Source organism: Cloeon dipterum, chromosome X (assembly GCF_949628265.1).
Source record: "Cloeon dipterum chromosome X, ieCloDipt1.1, whole genome shotgun sequence".
NCBI classification, from domain to species: domain Eukaryota; kingdom Metazoa; phylum Arthropoda; class Insecta; order Ephemeroptera; family Baetidae; genus Cloeon; species Cloeon dipterum.
Genome location: NC_088790.1, coordinates 16,288,315 through 16,305,299, shown reverse-complemented (window position 1 = coordinate 16,305,299; position 16,985 = coordinate 16,288,315). Strand labels below are relative to the sequence as shown.

The following is a 16,985-nucleotide window of genomic DNA, read 5'->3' as shown; positions in this document are numbered from 1 at the left end:
TCCAAATGAAACGAAATGATTTAAAAACATAATCAACCAGATGAATCAACTGTAATTTTATCACTTACATTTTACAAAATAGTTTTTTACTCTTTAAAATATATTTTAACCGGCAAGTTAGGAAAGTAAGTGGACCTCAAGTTAGCGAAAGTCACCTGTCACCACGCGCCTAGTCTTTGCGGAAACCCCTAATATAATATTTTAGGAGAAACGTGTTAAAAGTTTAGCGCGCATTGAAGTAGTTCCCTCCGCTGGTGGCACTGCTTAACATGGCGACCAGAATGAGGCGAACAGGCCGCCGAGACTGGCAGACGAGCAGCCGCCAGCGCAGCAACTTCCGCTGCAGACACCGAACCTGTTCTGCGGCTTTTTGATCGGGGTTCGGTGGCAAGAGCAGCAAAGTGGCAACGAGAAAAAGGGTTCGAACATAATAATGTCGGACCGAGAGAGTGGTGACGAGCAGCTGCAGGGCCAAAGCATGAACGGTGAGTGTCGAACGCGTGCCGCCTCCTCGCGCCGCCCCCGACTCCGGCCCCCGACCCGCATTAATCTCTGTTTTGTCTGCGACAAGATGGCCGAGCCGCCACCGAGCGGCCGCGTTTTGGCCGCTGGCCGCCGCGGTGGTCGATGACCACGCGCAATTCCGCTTCGGCCGGCTTCCGGCCGCCGAAACGCGTCGTCCGCCGCCGACGCGACCGACCGTCCTGTGTCGACAAGCGCGTCGGCGGCGGCCGCCTCGGTGCTGGCCGCCTGTCCGGCCGCCCGCGCTCCCGGACGGCCGCTGACAGGCGAGTAACAGCCTCGGTCCTCGTCAGCAAACACTTTGGGGGCCTTGCCGGGGTCGGCCACCGTAGGCCTCCGAGGGGCCCACGGATTGCCATCGTTGATACACAATCGTGTGCAATTATTTGCAACTAGACGCGTTTTTGGCAATTTCTGCACCGCGGCCAATCTCCCGGCGGCCGAACCCATGACGCTTGGAGCCACGGCCAGGCCACAGGCCGCGAATTCTCAGTTCTAAATTGCATGTCATTTGCAGAATCTCTAAAGGAGCAACGCACCACCCCTCGCAGTCTGTGGTGAAAAAGCTTTCATACCTTATTTTTTTTGTCTCCTTTCCAAATTGCATTTGCTCGAAACATGTCCTGGAAAACGCACGTGTTTGACACACTTTCGGCAAAAATCGATGCGTTCAGACTAGACACATTAATTTAACGATCTGGCCAGAAATTGAGCATCGAACCAAATTTTCGTACGCTTGCTTGTTGAGGAAAATAATTCGCACCAGGCCGAGCACGACAGGCGGTGCGAAATGAAAATGAATCGCTCTCGCATCAATAATCTGGCGAAGAAAAGGGAATAATAAACGCGGTCGTCCGGTGCTTGTCAGATCAGCTGGCAGCTGCAATTCCACTCACATACTGCAATGCGATTCACAAATAATAATAATAATAACGCTGCTCTTCTTGCTGGAGGCTCTTTCGACCCGGCCGTTCGGCTCGTCTCTTTTTACCATTGCCTGCCATCTCTGACACGTCCCTTTTTTGATTCCAGAATACGACCGGAACAGCGGGATCGATGGAGCCGGAAGTTCAGAATTCGAATCTGGTAAGTTGGTGTCCTCAATTGGTGGACCACTCAATTAGGCTCGGATGACTTGATCTGGGGAGTGCCGCCGGCGCTTATTTGCAAACATTCGCACCTATCTCTTTCGCGTGGAAATCAAAACATTATTTATTTATATGGAAGCAAATGAAAGCAAGTCAATAAATTTTTATCGTTTTCTCATCTATCTTCATTAATTTGCAGAATTGCTTGCCCAAAATTCCTGAAAAAGCTACTGTTTGTGATTTACAACTCGAGGACATGCGCGCTCTCCACCATTGTGCAAATACTCAACATGATTCAAAGAAGTCATCATTAAAGCTGTGCCAATGCCAATATTAATTTATCGGCACTTCGTTCTCTGTGAGGGAAAGCTAGAACGCAAATCTATTATGTCCACCGATCGATTCCTGTGAACTTTTCTATTTTTATATGGCGTAGCGTGAGTGCGCATAAATTAACACTCAAACTGACAAAGAGATCAACATTCAGATGGGCAGCTTGCTATAATTGAATTGCTCAAAGAGCTCGGTAATTAAAATTAGTCTCGTAACTGACATTTCAGAAACCTCAAACTTCCACCATTCATAATCAAAGTTCTTTAAGCAAAAGCCACTGGAATAAGGAAAAAATTTGAATCATTTTTTTAAGTTTTCATATTTGATTTTTAATCTGACTGTTCGTCATCTTTCAAATCTAATTACATATTTGTCTGTTAATTAATATTCTGGACATTCTAACAACGCTTTGAAATATCAGCACAAAAAGATGAATTTCAATCTATAATCATTATTCTTGTGGATCCGAATCTCTAGGTTTTCTCTACATATTTTACAACCTTAGTTCCAACCTTTTTTTTTTCAAAATTTTGCACATGCTTTGGCAGCGGGTCACAGCTGCTTTGGAAAGTCAAAACACTACTTGAAGCGCCTTCATATAAACATCACAAACCATTTGAAACGATCGACTCGGGTGGAGAGTAAACAAATTGATTTATTCCCTCGGCAAGGTATTTCGCAGATCTCGCGAGCCAAGCGAAAGAGGCTTAGTGAGTCGCCTCTAATCTGGAGCCTCACGGCCTTTTTTTATTTTGTGCGCCGCCTTGACCCTTGTGCGTCCTCTCCGCTCGATTTCGCGAGCAGAATTTCCGCAAAGCGGGCCAGCGGCGGTGGCCGCGGATCCAGAGAGGCGCTCGGCGGCGTGTCGCCTTGACATTGACCCCGATTCGCCTGCGCCTCCCCCTTCCTCCCCCCATGCTCTGCGACCTGCCCCAAATGACTCGGGCCAGACCCCCCGGCCGGCCGACGGGGCCAAACGCGTGGCTGCGGCGGCCAAACGGGCCGCGGGCTGCCCCGTCGCACGCGCCGCGCGTTTGTGGGTCACTCGCCCGCTCTCGTTCAGCCTGGTGGCTTGCTCTGCTCCCGTGTGTGTGTGTGTGTGTGTGTGTGTGTGTGTGTGTGTGCATGTGTGTGTGTGTGTGTGTGCATGTGTGTGAGCCGCCCGCCTGCAAATCGATAGCACTAGGGCCTCGCGATGCACTCGCCGGCTGCACTTCGGGGGTTGGCTCGCACCCCTGTGCCCGCGTGCGTCTGACCTCGTTCCTACGCCAACGATGAAGCCAGCAACCCGCCTGCTGGGAAAGGGAAACTGCAACTCTGCGCTTATCTCTAAACTTGCTTCAATTCTCGGCCAAATCCCGACTTTTTAGGGAAGGGGGCTACTGCAATATCTCTATCGTCCAGAAAAAATGCACAGCTGAATATTTTATGACCAAAAATGTGCGTTTTAGTAGCCGAGATAGGATCCATGGTTACATTAAATTTGGCCTCAATTCCGTGCTGAAGTTATCTAGCTGTAATTTTTATTAAAACAAATACATTGAAAATGAGAAAACCTCTGTTCAATGTGCCCTTAAATTAAAAAAAAAACAGACTTATGGATGCTGTTCTGCTTTTATTAAATCTTATCCAGGTCTAACGTTGTTAATAAATGAAAAGGGGTAAAAAAAGCTACTCTCTGTGCACGCAATGCCGTTCTGTCGTTTCCTTACAAAGGTTTAATCTATTTAAATACAACAACTACTGTTTCTTTAAGTGCTAACTCGGATAATGCACGTCGGCAAACTTTAATTTTGTATCAAGTTCCAACGATCCTGTAATTATCTGTCCTCGTGTGTGTCGGTTTCAGGCAATTCCCAGCATCAAATTTTCTAACGTTTTCTTAACGTTCTAATAGCAAGATCAAATTTATAAGAAACTGCTGCAGAACTGTTTAGGCTGTTAAAAGCGTCATAAATTAAGAGTTTTTGAATGCATAATGTGAAGGGATCTAGCTATTAAAATGCAAATATGTCTGATAAAAAGTTCCAAGTCCGCCGGCTGCGAATGAACGTCTATATTTTTATAATTTACATATTTTATGGTCCTGCTCAATGTACTTTTAATCAGGATGGGTGGTTAAAATGAAAAATGTTTGGCGAAAAATTATCTCGTCCGCAGCTCTTCTGTCCCTTCCGGCCTCAGCAGTATTTTACCCGCACAACAAATATTGTTAGCTACTATAACTGGCAACACTCCTGCTGATGCTGAGAACCAAATCCCCTATATTTATACAATTTTTCTGCTATTTTCAAGAAATATCCTAACCCTGAGACAACAACTAACATATTCACTCTGGATAAATGATCTGTAATTTATTTTATATAAATATATATATATATGATGAAGAGCACAAACATACCTACACGAGATAAAAAAAGGCTAAAAATAGTTTGACTGAATGTTTGAACAATTTATCTTGAGTGTCAGCGTAATCGTTGAAGGATCCTAATCATACTCTTGGCAAAAAAAATCACGTTGATGTAGCACTATTCACAGTTTTGCTAACTCAGAGCTCGATAAGAAGCACACCTCATGTACCGGAAATCGGGGTTTTCTAGGTCAATCACAGAAAAAAATCAAAACATTTCCTTTTTAAAATAGATACGCCTCAAAAAAGGATTCTCTTTTCTTCTGGAAAACTTCCCATGAACAGCTCATAAAACGATGGAATTAGTGGAATTTCCAAATTTTCATGACTTAATTCGTTATTAGAACAAAACCAGAACTTTCTCAATTTTTTTCGGGACCATCTACAGTTAGTATAACTAAGTTTTCCCGAACAGTGTAATTGTTGTATTCATCCACTGTATGTGGCGATAAACTCGCGATCAGCGCGCACAAAAGAATCGGTCTAGAGCTGGAGATGGCCGTGGGAGCTGTTTGTTTTGGGTCCGCGGCCGCTGCGTAGCATGGAAACGTTCCCACGTGGCGATTTTGCGAGCCCTATTAATAGGCCGCCTCAAGGCTGCGCGAATGCGGAAAAGTGCGTTGACACGGCCCGCTACTGCGAGCGTCAAAGCAAAACACCCTCTTGGTCCGATAAGCAGCATCTCGGCCGCAAGATAAGCACTTTCGCGTGCCTCCCCTGAAAAGCCGCTGAGGAGCGAGCGTTCAAAGGTGTGCTTTTTTCGCGAGCGTGCCACGACTCCGCAAACCGCTGCCTAGTGCATTCGAGACTAGAGCAAACGCTGCTTTCATTTCGCGCTCGCCGCTATATATTGGAACGAGGGCGTTTGGCCGACAAAGGCCAATTTCCTAATACCTCCGCTCAACTCTCACGCTTATTCAGCTTTGGATTTCTTATATAGAGACTAGTGCTTAAAATTTCCTCTTTGCTAGCTACATCATTTAATTTTCTTTTAGACTGAAACGTTCAAAATTGGTTAGAAATTTAAATAAAAGTGAATATTTCTAAAATACAGCATTAAATGCCCACTCTGCGAAAGTCCTTAGCATCCTAAGCCACTGACAAATGGCGCCACCATTTACTTGCGATTTAAAAAGATAAAAGTAAAAAGATTTAATAGTCATTTGAAAAGCACATACGCAGCAAATTAAGTCTCAATCCTGCGGCTTTGCATTCATCATTGTAAATAATTTATTTTTATGTATGCGTTATCCAAAAATCGGTTGATCACCTTAGAAACGTTTAAAACCTTTTTTAAACATTAAATCATTGCTGACGTTTCTTCTGCGATTGACTGGATTGATTTTTGATTTCGGCACATTAAAAGAAAAAAATTTAAGTGCTGAATGTTCATTGGCAGGATTTAGTCTGAAATCGTAGTGAAAGTGCCCTAAAATCGAAAGTAACCGCTGGTGCCATTCATTGGTGGCTTCGAACACAAAAGGGCTTTGAATTAACTGCTATTTTTGCTATTCTGTAAATTTAATATTTCTTGTGAAAATCAATAAATCTTCAGGATGTAAGAACTAGTAAGGATTTTATCAAACCCTTTACGGGCTTAATATTTTAACATATTTACATAGTTTTCCATCCAGTTTTCCTTCTAGCTGTTTTTTTAAACTTTTAAGTGTTTAAGAAAAAATTATTCCCGTTTAAAACCATTAGTTTTTTCATAGAAGTATTACATTACATGTCAGACTACTACTCTCTACCTCCGATGAAAAACTGGAAGAAATTGGGGAAAACTCGAAAATGCATCCGTAGCAAGTTTTTTCAACTCTGATTCGCCGTGTTATTTTGAACGTAAAATTTATGCTATAAAGAAATTGAACTATAGTTTGTGGCATCTTCAGACCTTTTTCGCCACGTTCAATACTTTTTGCGATTTTTTTTCGCACTGCTTCGTCAAAGGAAATTCAATCGTATTAATTTAAAGCCCTGCTCTAATTGTGAGCGATCGGTTTTCGGCGAAATGGAGCGCTGAGTTGCTTGCGCGCGCTCACGCACGCACACACGCTCCCACTCTTAGGACGAGAGCCTCCTTGGGTGCGTGGCAGCCTGGCAGGCGAATCGCTCACGGAGACAAAGCCTGCCTTAAGGGAGGCGAGGGCGGGGGTCGCAGGGGCCTGGCCGGCGCTCGATGGGCGCACGTGCCGGCCTTGGCGAGCCGAGCGGAGCGCTGTGCTGCTGCTCCTGCGGACGGAACGGAACGCTCTCGGTCGGTCGGCTCGTCGGGGACCCAGTGATACACACACATAGCACACAGGAGGCGGCGGGCGGGCGAAGATGCCTCTCGCACCCGACCGATGCCGCCGCCGCTTTTTCGGCGGCGGCGACGCAAGCGCCGTGTTGCACCGCGCCGAGGTCATTCACCGTCTAGTCTCCCCCACCACCACGCGCGCGTCCGTCGCACACACACGCTCGCAATTTCGCATTGCTCGTTACCCACCCCCCTGCGCCCCTCGCAGCCCCGCTTGCATCTGTACGTGTGTGTCTGCTGCGTGTGCACCGCCACCACCGGGGCCGTGTGTTTTTTCGTGCGTTTGCCCACCGCTCATCACATCCCCGTGGACCCGGAGGATGGCGGAAGAGAGCGGTTGTCTCTGACCCGCTAGCGGGGGAAAATTTGCAAACCCCTTTGAAATGGAAAAAAGAACAGTTCATCCGAGTTTGAGATAATTGTTTTGGATTATTGATATTAAGCTGCATTAAAAAGGAACCCCACTATTTTAAAATTGGTACAACTACGAAAATTTTATTTGAACAAGAATTCCAGGGTAACGCGACCTTTCCAATTTAACTCAGGCATCATGTGATCTATATGAAAAGCTCAAAAACTTAATAAACAGCAAAATTAAAAAAAACGCCTCATAATATTTAGGACACAGAGTTCTATTAAATCAATCGTTTTTAAAATGGCTTTCTTTTCCTTTCAGGGGTAAATGTTATTTTCCAGAGCTTTCTAGCCCAGGAATTTTATTGTTAAGCATTTTGTGTAGCTAAAAATGAAACTTAAAAAGGAAGTAATATTCAGAAGTCTGTCTTATATACAACTAATTCGTCGCATTCAATCTTCAATAACCAAAAGCAGTCATTTACATTTTTAGAAATGGAATAAAAATTAATAGCGTGGTAAACTTGGACAGACTTATCCCCCCTCTTGGCTTTTTCGGAAATTTGTCGTCAATTATGGAAAAAAATATCTGCTGTCAAGAAAACACTGAACATTTATCTCGTTTTTTTATTTTTTCGAGAAAAAACTGCCGTGGAAAAACCGGACAGATGACAGTGCGTACCCTGATTGTGAGTCTAGGAGTATCGCCCTTTCTGGTATACGTGTAATTATCTTCAATCATACATCTATTTCTACAAATTTTAAATCCATTCAAATGTTAAAACTAATTTGTTCACAATAGCCCTGCAAGTAATCAGAGCCTAGTTTTTATTAAAAGAACATTTGAAAATCCAGCACACGAAAAATTTGCAGCAGTTAATATTTAGGTCAATTAGGACATTTTTTTACTGCCGCGTGATGAATTATGTGTTTTGATTTCGCATCAATATAATTTCGCTGTTGGAACCGACCTACTTTTTAGCCGATTTTCTTGTAAATTTTCGAGGCTAAATTTTGCTGTAACGTTTATAAGATTTATAATGATATGATTAAAGAGTTATACGCAGCATTTATCCACCTTGATAAATTGCGTCTTCTTCGCAGGTTAAGGTTTAGCAAGTCCGTGACAGAAAAATAATGCTAAATCCTCGAAAATTTACAAAAATACTATATCTTTACTTGTGGGAGGTCCGTGCATCGGATGTAGAAGATATTTGAATTATGCCATCTCGTCTTCTCAAGGTTGAATTACTTGTTTGCAAGAACGAAACTCTCAATTATCTTGAACTGAACGTTGGTCCCAATTGAAAATTAATAATTGGACATTGAACTCTTATTTCCAAATATTTTCCCCAGGTAGAAAACAACCTGGTTGAAATAATTGCATCAGGAAAGAAAAAAACTAAACGAATCTTTATCGTCGGTGGTTTTAATGTCGTTTTTCCACCGCACGTTCCGTTTCCTTCCTTTTCCTTTCTTTTCCGAGTACACAGCTCGACGGTTTATTCTCTTTTGCTCAGGAGAAATTAACGAGAGGGCACGGTATTGATGAGTTCGGAGCGCTTCCCCTCGGTCCTTGTCCCTTCACTAAGGAACAAATCCCGCTTTCGCGGGAATTTTCATCGCCCAAAGCTCCTTTGGCGTAGCGTAAGCAGCTTCAAAAAAATTGCGCCGAAAACCCGTGCTAAGCCTGAAACATTTTCGCTAATGAATGTTGCTTGTTTTCTTAGATATAAAATTATAAGTGCCAATTAAGAAGGCGCCGTGTTTAAGTTTGCAATTAAAACAGCGAGGTAAATCTAAGAATCAAAATTGATATTAAAAAATCTCTTGTGAACTGTGCAATAGGAAAATATTGATGTGTGCAAAACAACAATAGGACGAATGAAATTTTATAATCCAGTGAACTTTTAATACACCAGGTTTCATATTTTAAGGAAAAATTGCACGCTTAATTTCAAGAAGAATGTTATGTTAGTCCTACAGAAATTAGAAGCTAGAAAAATATTTTCTCAATAAATCAAGATAGCTTTTTACCTGCGAAGACGCAGCAATCCCAAATTTGGTTTATGTTAATTGGATTTGCCTTGGAATTGTTGAAGGTGGACAGCAGCAGGGGGAGCAAGAGTTGGCCACCAAAATGCTGCAGATACAATCCAAAAGGTTCTACCTGGACGTGAAACAAAACAGAAGAGGTCGTTTCATCAAAGTAGCAGAGGTAATTAAAATGACACATTGCACCGAAACAAAAAAATCTAATGCTTTCGTGTAAATAGATTGGAGCTGACGGCCGCCGAAGCCAAATCTTCCTCGCCCTGTCCACAGCTGCTGAGTTCCGGGACCACCTTTCCACATTCAGCGATTTCTACTCGTCACTGGGCCCACCAAACCCAGAAAACGTTCCAGAGGATGGCAAACTCAAGTCTGAAATGATGATTAAAGATAATCGTAGATACTATTTGGATTTGAAGGAGAATTCTCGCGGAAGATTTCTCAGGGTACGTTCCCTTCGGCAATCTCCCATCGTCACCTCTGCTAATATCTCATTTCAGGTATCACAGACAATTACAAGAGGAGGGCCAAGATCGCAAATCGCGATTCCAGCACAAGGAATGATCGAGTTCAGAGACGCACTCACAGATTTGCTCGAAGAGTTTGGCACAGACGACGGCGGCTTCAAAGGAGAGTTGCCGGAGGGCCGACACATGCGCGTTGAGAACAAAAATTTTTACTTTGACATTGGACAAAACAATCGCGGAATTTACATGCGCATCTCAGAGGTGATTGTTAATATTTAATGTGATTTAACAAAGCCAATCTTCCAATCGATTTATTTATTTTTTTCAAATTATTGCAACAAGGTTGTTTGTTTTGCTCATTCTGGCGTGTTTTTTTATTAATTCCTTCTCCAATGACTTCTCCCGTAGGCCAACAAACAAGAAACAGGTGGCTCAAAAATTGAAAAAGTAAAATTATTTCAATTTCCTAAATTAAAACATTCCATGTATGTTTTTTTCTCTTCAAACAATTATATTGTTCCAATGTGAATTACTTAAAAAAATTGTGGATCTTTTAATACCAATTCAGGGAGTGGCAAAGTTGTAAAATTTACTTGGTAGTGTTATCTCTTCACTGGTACAAGCATGAGCTAAATAATTTGGATATTTGGACATGTAAAATGATTTTACAATTCCATTTATTTATTTTTCTCGTTAAATTGTTTATTTTGTTTCAATCTACTTTTATTTTACTATTAAACATAGTTATTTTTTTAAATTATTGAAATAAATTACATCGAAATAAATTTTGCTAAAAAATCCGCTTGGTATGGAAATAGTTATTTTTCAACATCCTTTTACAGTTTTTCCTCGTGTTGAACGTTATTATTATTATTTTTAATTCCTACACTTTTTTTGCTTCATTCTAAACAACCTCCTGGATCTGCAGGTGAAAACCAACTTCCGGACTGCCATCACCATCCCTGAGAAGTCGTGGGTGCGCTTCCGAGACATCTTCACCGACTACGTGGACAAAATGCGCGAAGCCGGCGACAAGAGCAGCGGCGGCGGGGGCGGGACGACGGGCGCCGACGCGACTGGCAGTTCGTCCAGCAAGTGAGAGGGCGCCCTGCTGCGTCGGGACGCTCCGCAACAACGGCTGTTGATCACCCCCTACCAACTCACGATGCACCATCCACAACAAATAATGAAAGAGGCGACGACCGAGGACAGCGAGTGAGCCGCTCGCTCTCCTCACCACTCACCCACTCACACAACACACACACACACACAACACGCGAGACACAAACACACATACACCGAGCGAATGAAAGAGAAACGCATACACACACACACATTAACACACAAACACACACGAAAATACAGTTGCCCCGCCCCCTTATACTAAGGGTGGCGAGCCCTAGTGTTATTGATACAATTTTAATTGTTGTTGTGGTGAGACGCGACAGTATTTGCCAACCACATATCGGAGAAAATTCCTTTTTGTCCGTACGTACATGTGTTGAGTTTGTAGAGCACGGATGAATGCCCGGGAGATGAGCGAATGCGCGAGTGCACGTGCAAGGTTGGCCAATTCAAATGATGAAATATTTAATTACAAGAGACACGAGACTCTACTACCGTAGTTGTAAGCAAAAATGCTACTTGCAAGAAGATGAAGAAGCGAATCCGCGCGATTCGGTTATATGAAATGCTACAAGCGAGAGAAGAAAGTGAAGAGGAAAAGTGTTTTCGTTGACCGGCGAACGAGTGACTGTGCGAGGGAGTTTTACTAGCGTCTAAACATAGAGAGAAAAGAGAACTATGTATCTAAATAGGTAACGAACGAGGCGACTTTGGCCGCCGCTGCCGCCAGCTCCAGGCTGAGAATCCTCCAGTACAATTCAAAAGTGCGATATTCTGCTCTTCAATTCACCTTAGGAGATTTGACTTAAATTCCCATTTTTGTTGAAATGATTAACTTGATTTTGCCATATAAGGAAACCTCCGGTCCGTCCGCCCCTAACAATTTTTTTTTGCATTAAACAAGTACACTTTTGTGATGTTGACATGAACCACCAGTAAATTTTTTGATCCGGCATTGCTTTTGAGCTACAGACTGGACAAATGAAAGTCAACATGTCTGATGCAAATCAAAATACTTATAATTTCGGACGGTATGCGGGTTTCCTTGTTAGCCTCTTTGTTAATTTATTATTTAAGTAGGTGAATTTGTAAATCTTCGAATTCAAATCTCGCATTAAGACTTGAAGAGCAGAAACTTGGCTCTTTTTCGGCCTCTAATACACCGAGCGGGCCTCGAGAAGCGGGGAGCGGCAGGCGAAAGCGTCCTCTATTGCAAAAAGCGCTTCAATGTTCCTTCACAGTGGTTATTTCTCTTGTTAGTTTTTGATCTTTCCGTCACAAATTCCGCCGGCCGAGGCGGACGATATGTATTTTGAGTTCGGTTCGAGCCAATTTGATTGTTTTGAAGCCGAATGAAAGCGTCCAGTGGTGTGGTCAAGCGAAGAATGCTTTCTGAGCAGCTGTGAATCGATAACTATACTGTTTCTCTTGTTTGACAAAAAAAAATCGTTTTGAGAACGCGGGGAAAGGAATTCTGCAATTGTACTTGATTTGTTGATAGCTGTGTAACTGTGTCTGCAGATGACGGGGATTTGTCAACGTCTACAATCCCATGCTATGGAAAGTGTATAACTTGCGACGAGTTGAAAACGCTTGTTCGATCAAAATTAGTCTGTTTTTTTAAATGTACAATCAGCTGTGCTGATTTCTGTGGTAGGTCAGGCGTGCCCGAGCAATCATTTTTATCCAATCGGACCTTTGAAACCGTTTTATATTTTTACCAAATCGACTCCGGAAGTCAGCTCTCCACTCGGGGAGTGCCAATTGAGTTGGCAACCAAAAATGGGCACGTCCGATGTGAATTTTACATCAAACTTAAAAAAACTGCACACTTATTTTGTTAATGAATTAATGGTAGACGACGATGACAAAAAGAATACACAATTGGTTCATCTACTCTGATTTCAATTGCTGGAAAATTGATTGAATGAGGGGACCATGGATCAAACAAACGTGTCTGTTTATTTATTTCTAGCGCCTTTTTGTCACAAAATTGAGGCGCGGGGGTTGGCTCGGCGCGATGCACACTGTGCTGGTTCACAACTCGTGCGCGTTTTCGCACGGACTCGAAATTGATGCTAGTGGGACCAACGTCCGAATTGCCGGGCGAAAGAGGGCGATTGGCGTGATCAGTCGAATTGACGCATTTTTTCCATTACGGATAAGGAAGGGTAGGAAGGCATGACTCGGGAGCCAACCCTCGGCCGCCAAACTGATTGGCCGTGATTTTCTGTGCAAATTGTGTCTGGTACATGCATCCGATTGGTGATTGACCACGCGGGCGGGAAAAGGCGGAAACTGGTCGGTTCGATTTACATCTCTTGCCAAGCAAGTGTGTTTGATATTTTCGACTTTGCTGGACCTAAGTCTCGAGTAGTTTGCAGAATATGCTTTTGTAATTTAATGCGTTTCGGCGGGAAACCGGCTCGTGCGAGTTTGCCGCGTAGACATTTTCGCAGCTAAATTTTCAATCGAATATTCCTTCCGAGATTTCTGAAATCTGGAACAGTACAATATTATTCCAAGACTGAAATAATTTTAAAAACAAATCTTGTAATAATATTGAAGATTTAGCCGAAAGAATGCTACACACGAAAGAAAATGTTTACGCGGGTGGTCTAGTGCACGCAGGCGGGTGGAATTTTTCGTTCATTTCCAGTCGGCAGCGCAAGTAAAGTGAGAAAACGGAAAACGGTGGTGAAGCCAATCAAGCGCAAGCAGTTGTGTAAGCGAGGAAATTTTCTAATGCAAAGAAAATCCGTATAATTATTAATTTAGCGTTGTTTCTAATAAATGCAAGAAAGAGAGAGGATGTAAAACAAGCAAAAAACTGTAGGCTTATTAAGTTACTCCACGCTATTTAAGGAAGGGTTATTAGTTTTTACGCGAGGTATATAATTTGTAAATATTGGAACAGAAAGAAAGATGACGAAGAACTAAGTGTTAAGCGCCAAGCATATTTAACAGTCGAATCTTTGGACCGCATCTCAGCAAAAGGATAAAAATGAAACCAGCCGTCATTTTTACTCTCATACACGACCCCCAACAGAATCCAAACGTTCAAAGTAATGCTCCATACACTTTACACACACACACACGTTCAGTTCTCCGAAGTAACGCAGTGTTTTTGCTTTAGTTACTAGTCATAGCAATAAAGCCCCCGACAGCCTTTTCTCCGACTCACTGTAAAATATGTAGGCGCTGATTCGCCGACTCTTCCTTGCGGAAAATGACACCATTTTCTAAAATAACAAAAAAAGAACAATTATTGTAACGAGTTCAAAACGTATTTTTGGACCGGAGGGACACTTGAATTGAATCAGAATTGAAATCTTTCGTCACAGTGAAGTTTCCAACCGAGCAGGAAAGGCTGCTGATTTGTTATGATAAAAAGAACGGTGAAAAAATTCGTTTCCGAACCTATATATTTCTCATTGAAATACAGCTATGAATCGATTCTTGTATTTAAGCGAAGGATGGTAATCTTGAATAAAATTTAAAAACACAGATCATTTTGTAATAGTGCATGTGATGTTCATGGATATAGATGAAAAAGAAGTTAAAAAATCGCAAAAAAATCAATGAATATGAAGGAGAGGAGGAGGAGAAGGTGTAAAAAGAAAGTTTTGTAGTTGATACACAGACAGAAGAAGAAGTCAGACACAAACAAAAATCTCTGTTTTCATTTCTCTCTTGTATAACGATATAATTGATCTGTTGGCGGAGACAAAAGAAAGAAACGGTTTAAAAGTAATTATATTCTTATTTGTAATAAGCAGGACGAAGAAACGCTAACAACAGAAAAAGTGAAAAATTGATGCAGTCTCTTTGACGAAATAAAAATTGTGGAAAACACTGCCACTAGCAAAGTACCAACTGTCTCTTCATTTCCCCCCCAAAAAATAAATCAATTAATACCCGACAAGCAATAAGCGAATCCGCTATAGAGAATAATATGGTCCAGAGATTTTAGATGTGGAATTCGACGATGGTATTTTGGTGGAATCACTTCTCCTTTAAAGAGCGTCTACCACAGTATTAAGAAGTATACGCGTGTAGTTAAGACGCGTTAATGTTCAATTATGTTAATCAGTATTCAAGGAGCAATGTTGGCCTGGAATGTGGTGTGGCAGGATTATCGCCCCAATTACGATTGCAAGGAATCAGCTCTAATTTTCATTCATATAATTATACAGTCTAGACATACATCTTTATTGTTTGCCATTAAACAATTAATTTGGGGGAAATGACTGGATAGCACCTCTGATCTGATAACATGGGAATACCTGTGTGAAACTTATAACTTAAGTGCTGGACCGGCGCGAGCCAGTTAAGAAGCTTTTAACTTGCCACTATATACAATTCCGATTTTTTTTGCTATTCGTGCCGTGCGCAAAAAGCAGATCCCACACTACGCTCCAGTCGCTTGAAACTCAATAATCAAATATAGCCACTCAACGGATAATCGCAGTAAAATCATATTTTTCATAAAGCTGAAAAAAATCAACTTTTAGACCGTTTTATATTATTCTTTGAATTTTTCAGCTAATCAAAATCATCATTTAAATCTAGGGGAATTAGTGATTTAGATTTGATTAATATCCTCGATACTAAAAACAGTAGAAAGATAATACAATATATGAAAATAATTTTACCAATAAATTTTAAAAAAATGTTTACAGTGCATTTGCTATTTTAGTTTTTATTTCAGTTTCAATGTTTTTGTTATACAGGATGCTACTGTCGACGCTAAAACTTGAGGAGTTATAAATTATTTATTAATTTCGTATTTTAATTCTCCATGGAAAAACCAACCTCAAATTTTGGCATGCATCTTTACAAAGCAGACATTTATTTCAACTCACGCACATAATAGAATGATCATAATGAATGGTGAAGTTTGAATGTTTGAATAATTGTGAAGAAATTTTAAGAAATACTCCTGCATTGACAATCTACTAAAAATACTTTCGGATTCGCATAATGGTTTAATGGTAAGCCGAGAGTTATTTCTGCTTTTTAATTTAACTTCAAAGTAATAATCTTTATTTAATATATTTTAATTTCCAAATTTTCCGCTCACAAGGACACAAATTAAATTTTTCCAACTTTATTATTTTTTGTTTGACTGCAGTGTTCATATCTAATCAAGATGATGTTTTGAGCCATATATATCCACCAAATAAGAAAATTGTAGCATAGATAATGCTGCGAGGAAAAGCATCACGTGTGGAACACATTCTTTACCTACTAATGTTCTTTGGATTCATCATTTGTGGCGACTAGCTGACCCTGGGTGCAAACTGGTTTTTATGTTTTAACTGACGGTAGACAAGCCTCCATTCACGTGCAACTACTATAAAAAAATAACCAAAATTCGTGACGGCGTGGCAGGAGCAGTTTGTGTTGGAGGTGGCTGGATGATAAACCAAAGATTATTGACAGAAAATTTTGACTTTTTACATGTGGCATTGTTTAAAAATTATGAAAAAACACCAGGCTTGGCAAAGTAAGGGATGGTTTAAACCCCAAAACACGAAAAACCATGACGAAGGCAACGTTTCCCTACGCATTAAATTATTTTAATTAAAAATTAGCTTTCAAATAATCAGACTGACGCCAACGTTTTCGACCATCAAGCGTCAATAATCCAAACAAAAATTATTAATAAGAGTTAAATATTAAAAAAACATTTCACTCCTACATATTTCGTTCTCGCATAATTTGACACACATGGTGAAAAACTCTTTAAAATGAAATACAAAATATTTTGGTATTATGAAGGCCAAATAAAAGGTGGTTAATTTAGTGGCTCGAAATGCTCAAATAGCTCAACTGGCTGGGAGGCGCACCGGTGCCGTCTCGCTGGTTTTCGCATTTTACCAGTGGCTTTAGGGACAAAAGTCTGGCGTTTCATTAAAAGACCGCGGTGCGGGGAGGCGAAAAGATGGCCACGTTGGGCCCAAGCTCCTCTGCGGCCACTCGGCAGTGTTATTGGGACCTGGGACTTAATGAGCTCATAGCCCACGGGAAGTGCTGAGCATAGGTTCAAGAAAAAAGTACCCCCAGAAAGAATAAAAATGTTGAAAACGCTCTAAAGATAAGCTATAAGAATTGCGTTGAAATTGATAGCTGATTTTTAATTTCAATTTGAGGAAATTCGCTTGGCAAAACGTTAAAGCTGGTGGTGATTTTATTTTGACTTGTGCTGCCTGGCGTGATAATGAAAAAAAAGTTCGGAGTGGTCAAAATTACTCTAATCGAAAATTGGAGCGAGGTTTTAAAATGAATCTAAAACACTTACTAAAAATATATCTATTTTAAAACTATTGAAT

At 41.4% G+C, this 16,985-nt stretch overlaps 1 protein-coding gene across 1 annotated transcript; it reads left to right on the top strand.

The window, feature by feature from the left end:
* The first annotated feature begins 294 nt into the window (after positions 1 to 294).
* Pur-alpha (Purine-rich binding protein-alpha) lies at positions 295 to 14,522 on the top strand. Its single transcript, XM_065495972.1, has 6 exons — positions 295 to 485; positions 1,555 to 1,608; positions 9,103 to 9,224; positions 9,283 to 9,504; positions 9,559 to 9,786; positions 10,454 to 14,522. The coding sequence occupies exons 1-6, from the start codon at positions 434 to 436 to the stop codon at positions 10,622 to 10,624; spliced, it is 849 nt and encodes a 282-aa protein (XP_065352044.1). The 5' UTR covers positions 295 to 433; the 3' UTR covers positions 10,625 to 14,522.
* The last annotated feature ends 2,463 nt before the right edge of the window (positions 14,523 to 16,985 follow it).

Coding starts and splice junctions, on each gene's coding strand:
- Pur-alpha (XM_065495972.1), top strand. CDS start 434: ATGTCGGACCGAGAGAGTGGTGACGAGCAGCTGCAGGGCCAAAGCATG. Junction 486..1,554: donor GCAGGGCCAAAGCATGAACG/GTGAGTGTCGAA, acceptor TTTTGATTCCAG/AATACGACCGGAACAGCGGG. Junction 9,225..9,282: donor GTTTCATCAAAGTAGCAGAG/GTAATTAAAATG, acceptor TCGTGTAAATAG/ATTGGAGCTGACGGCCGCCG.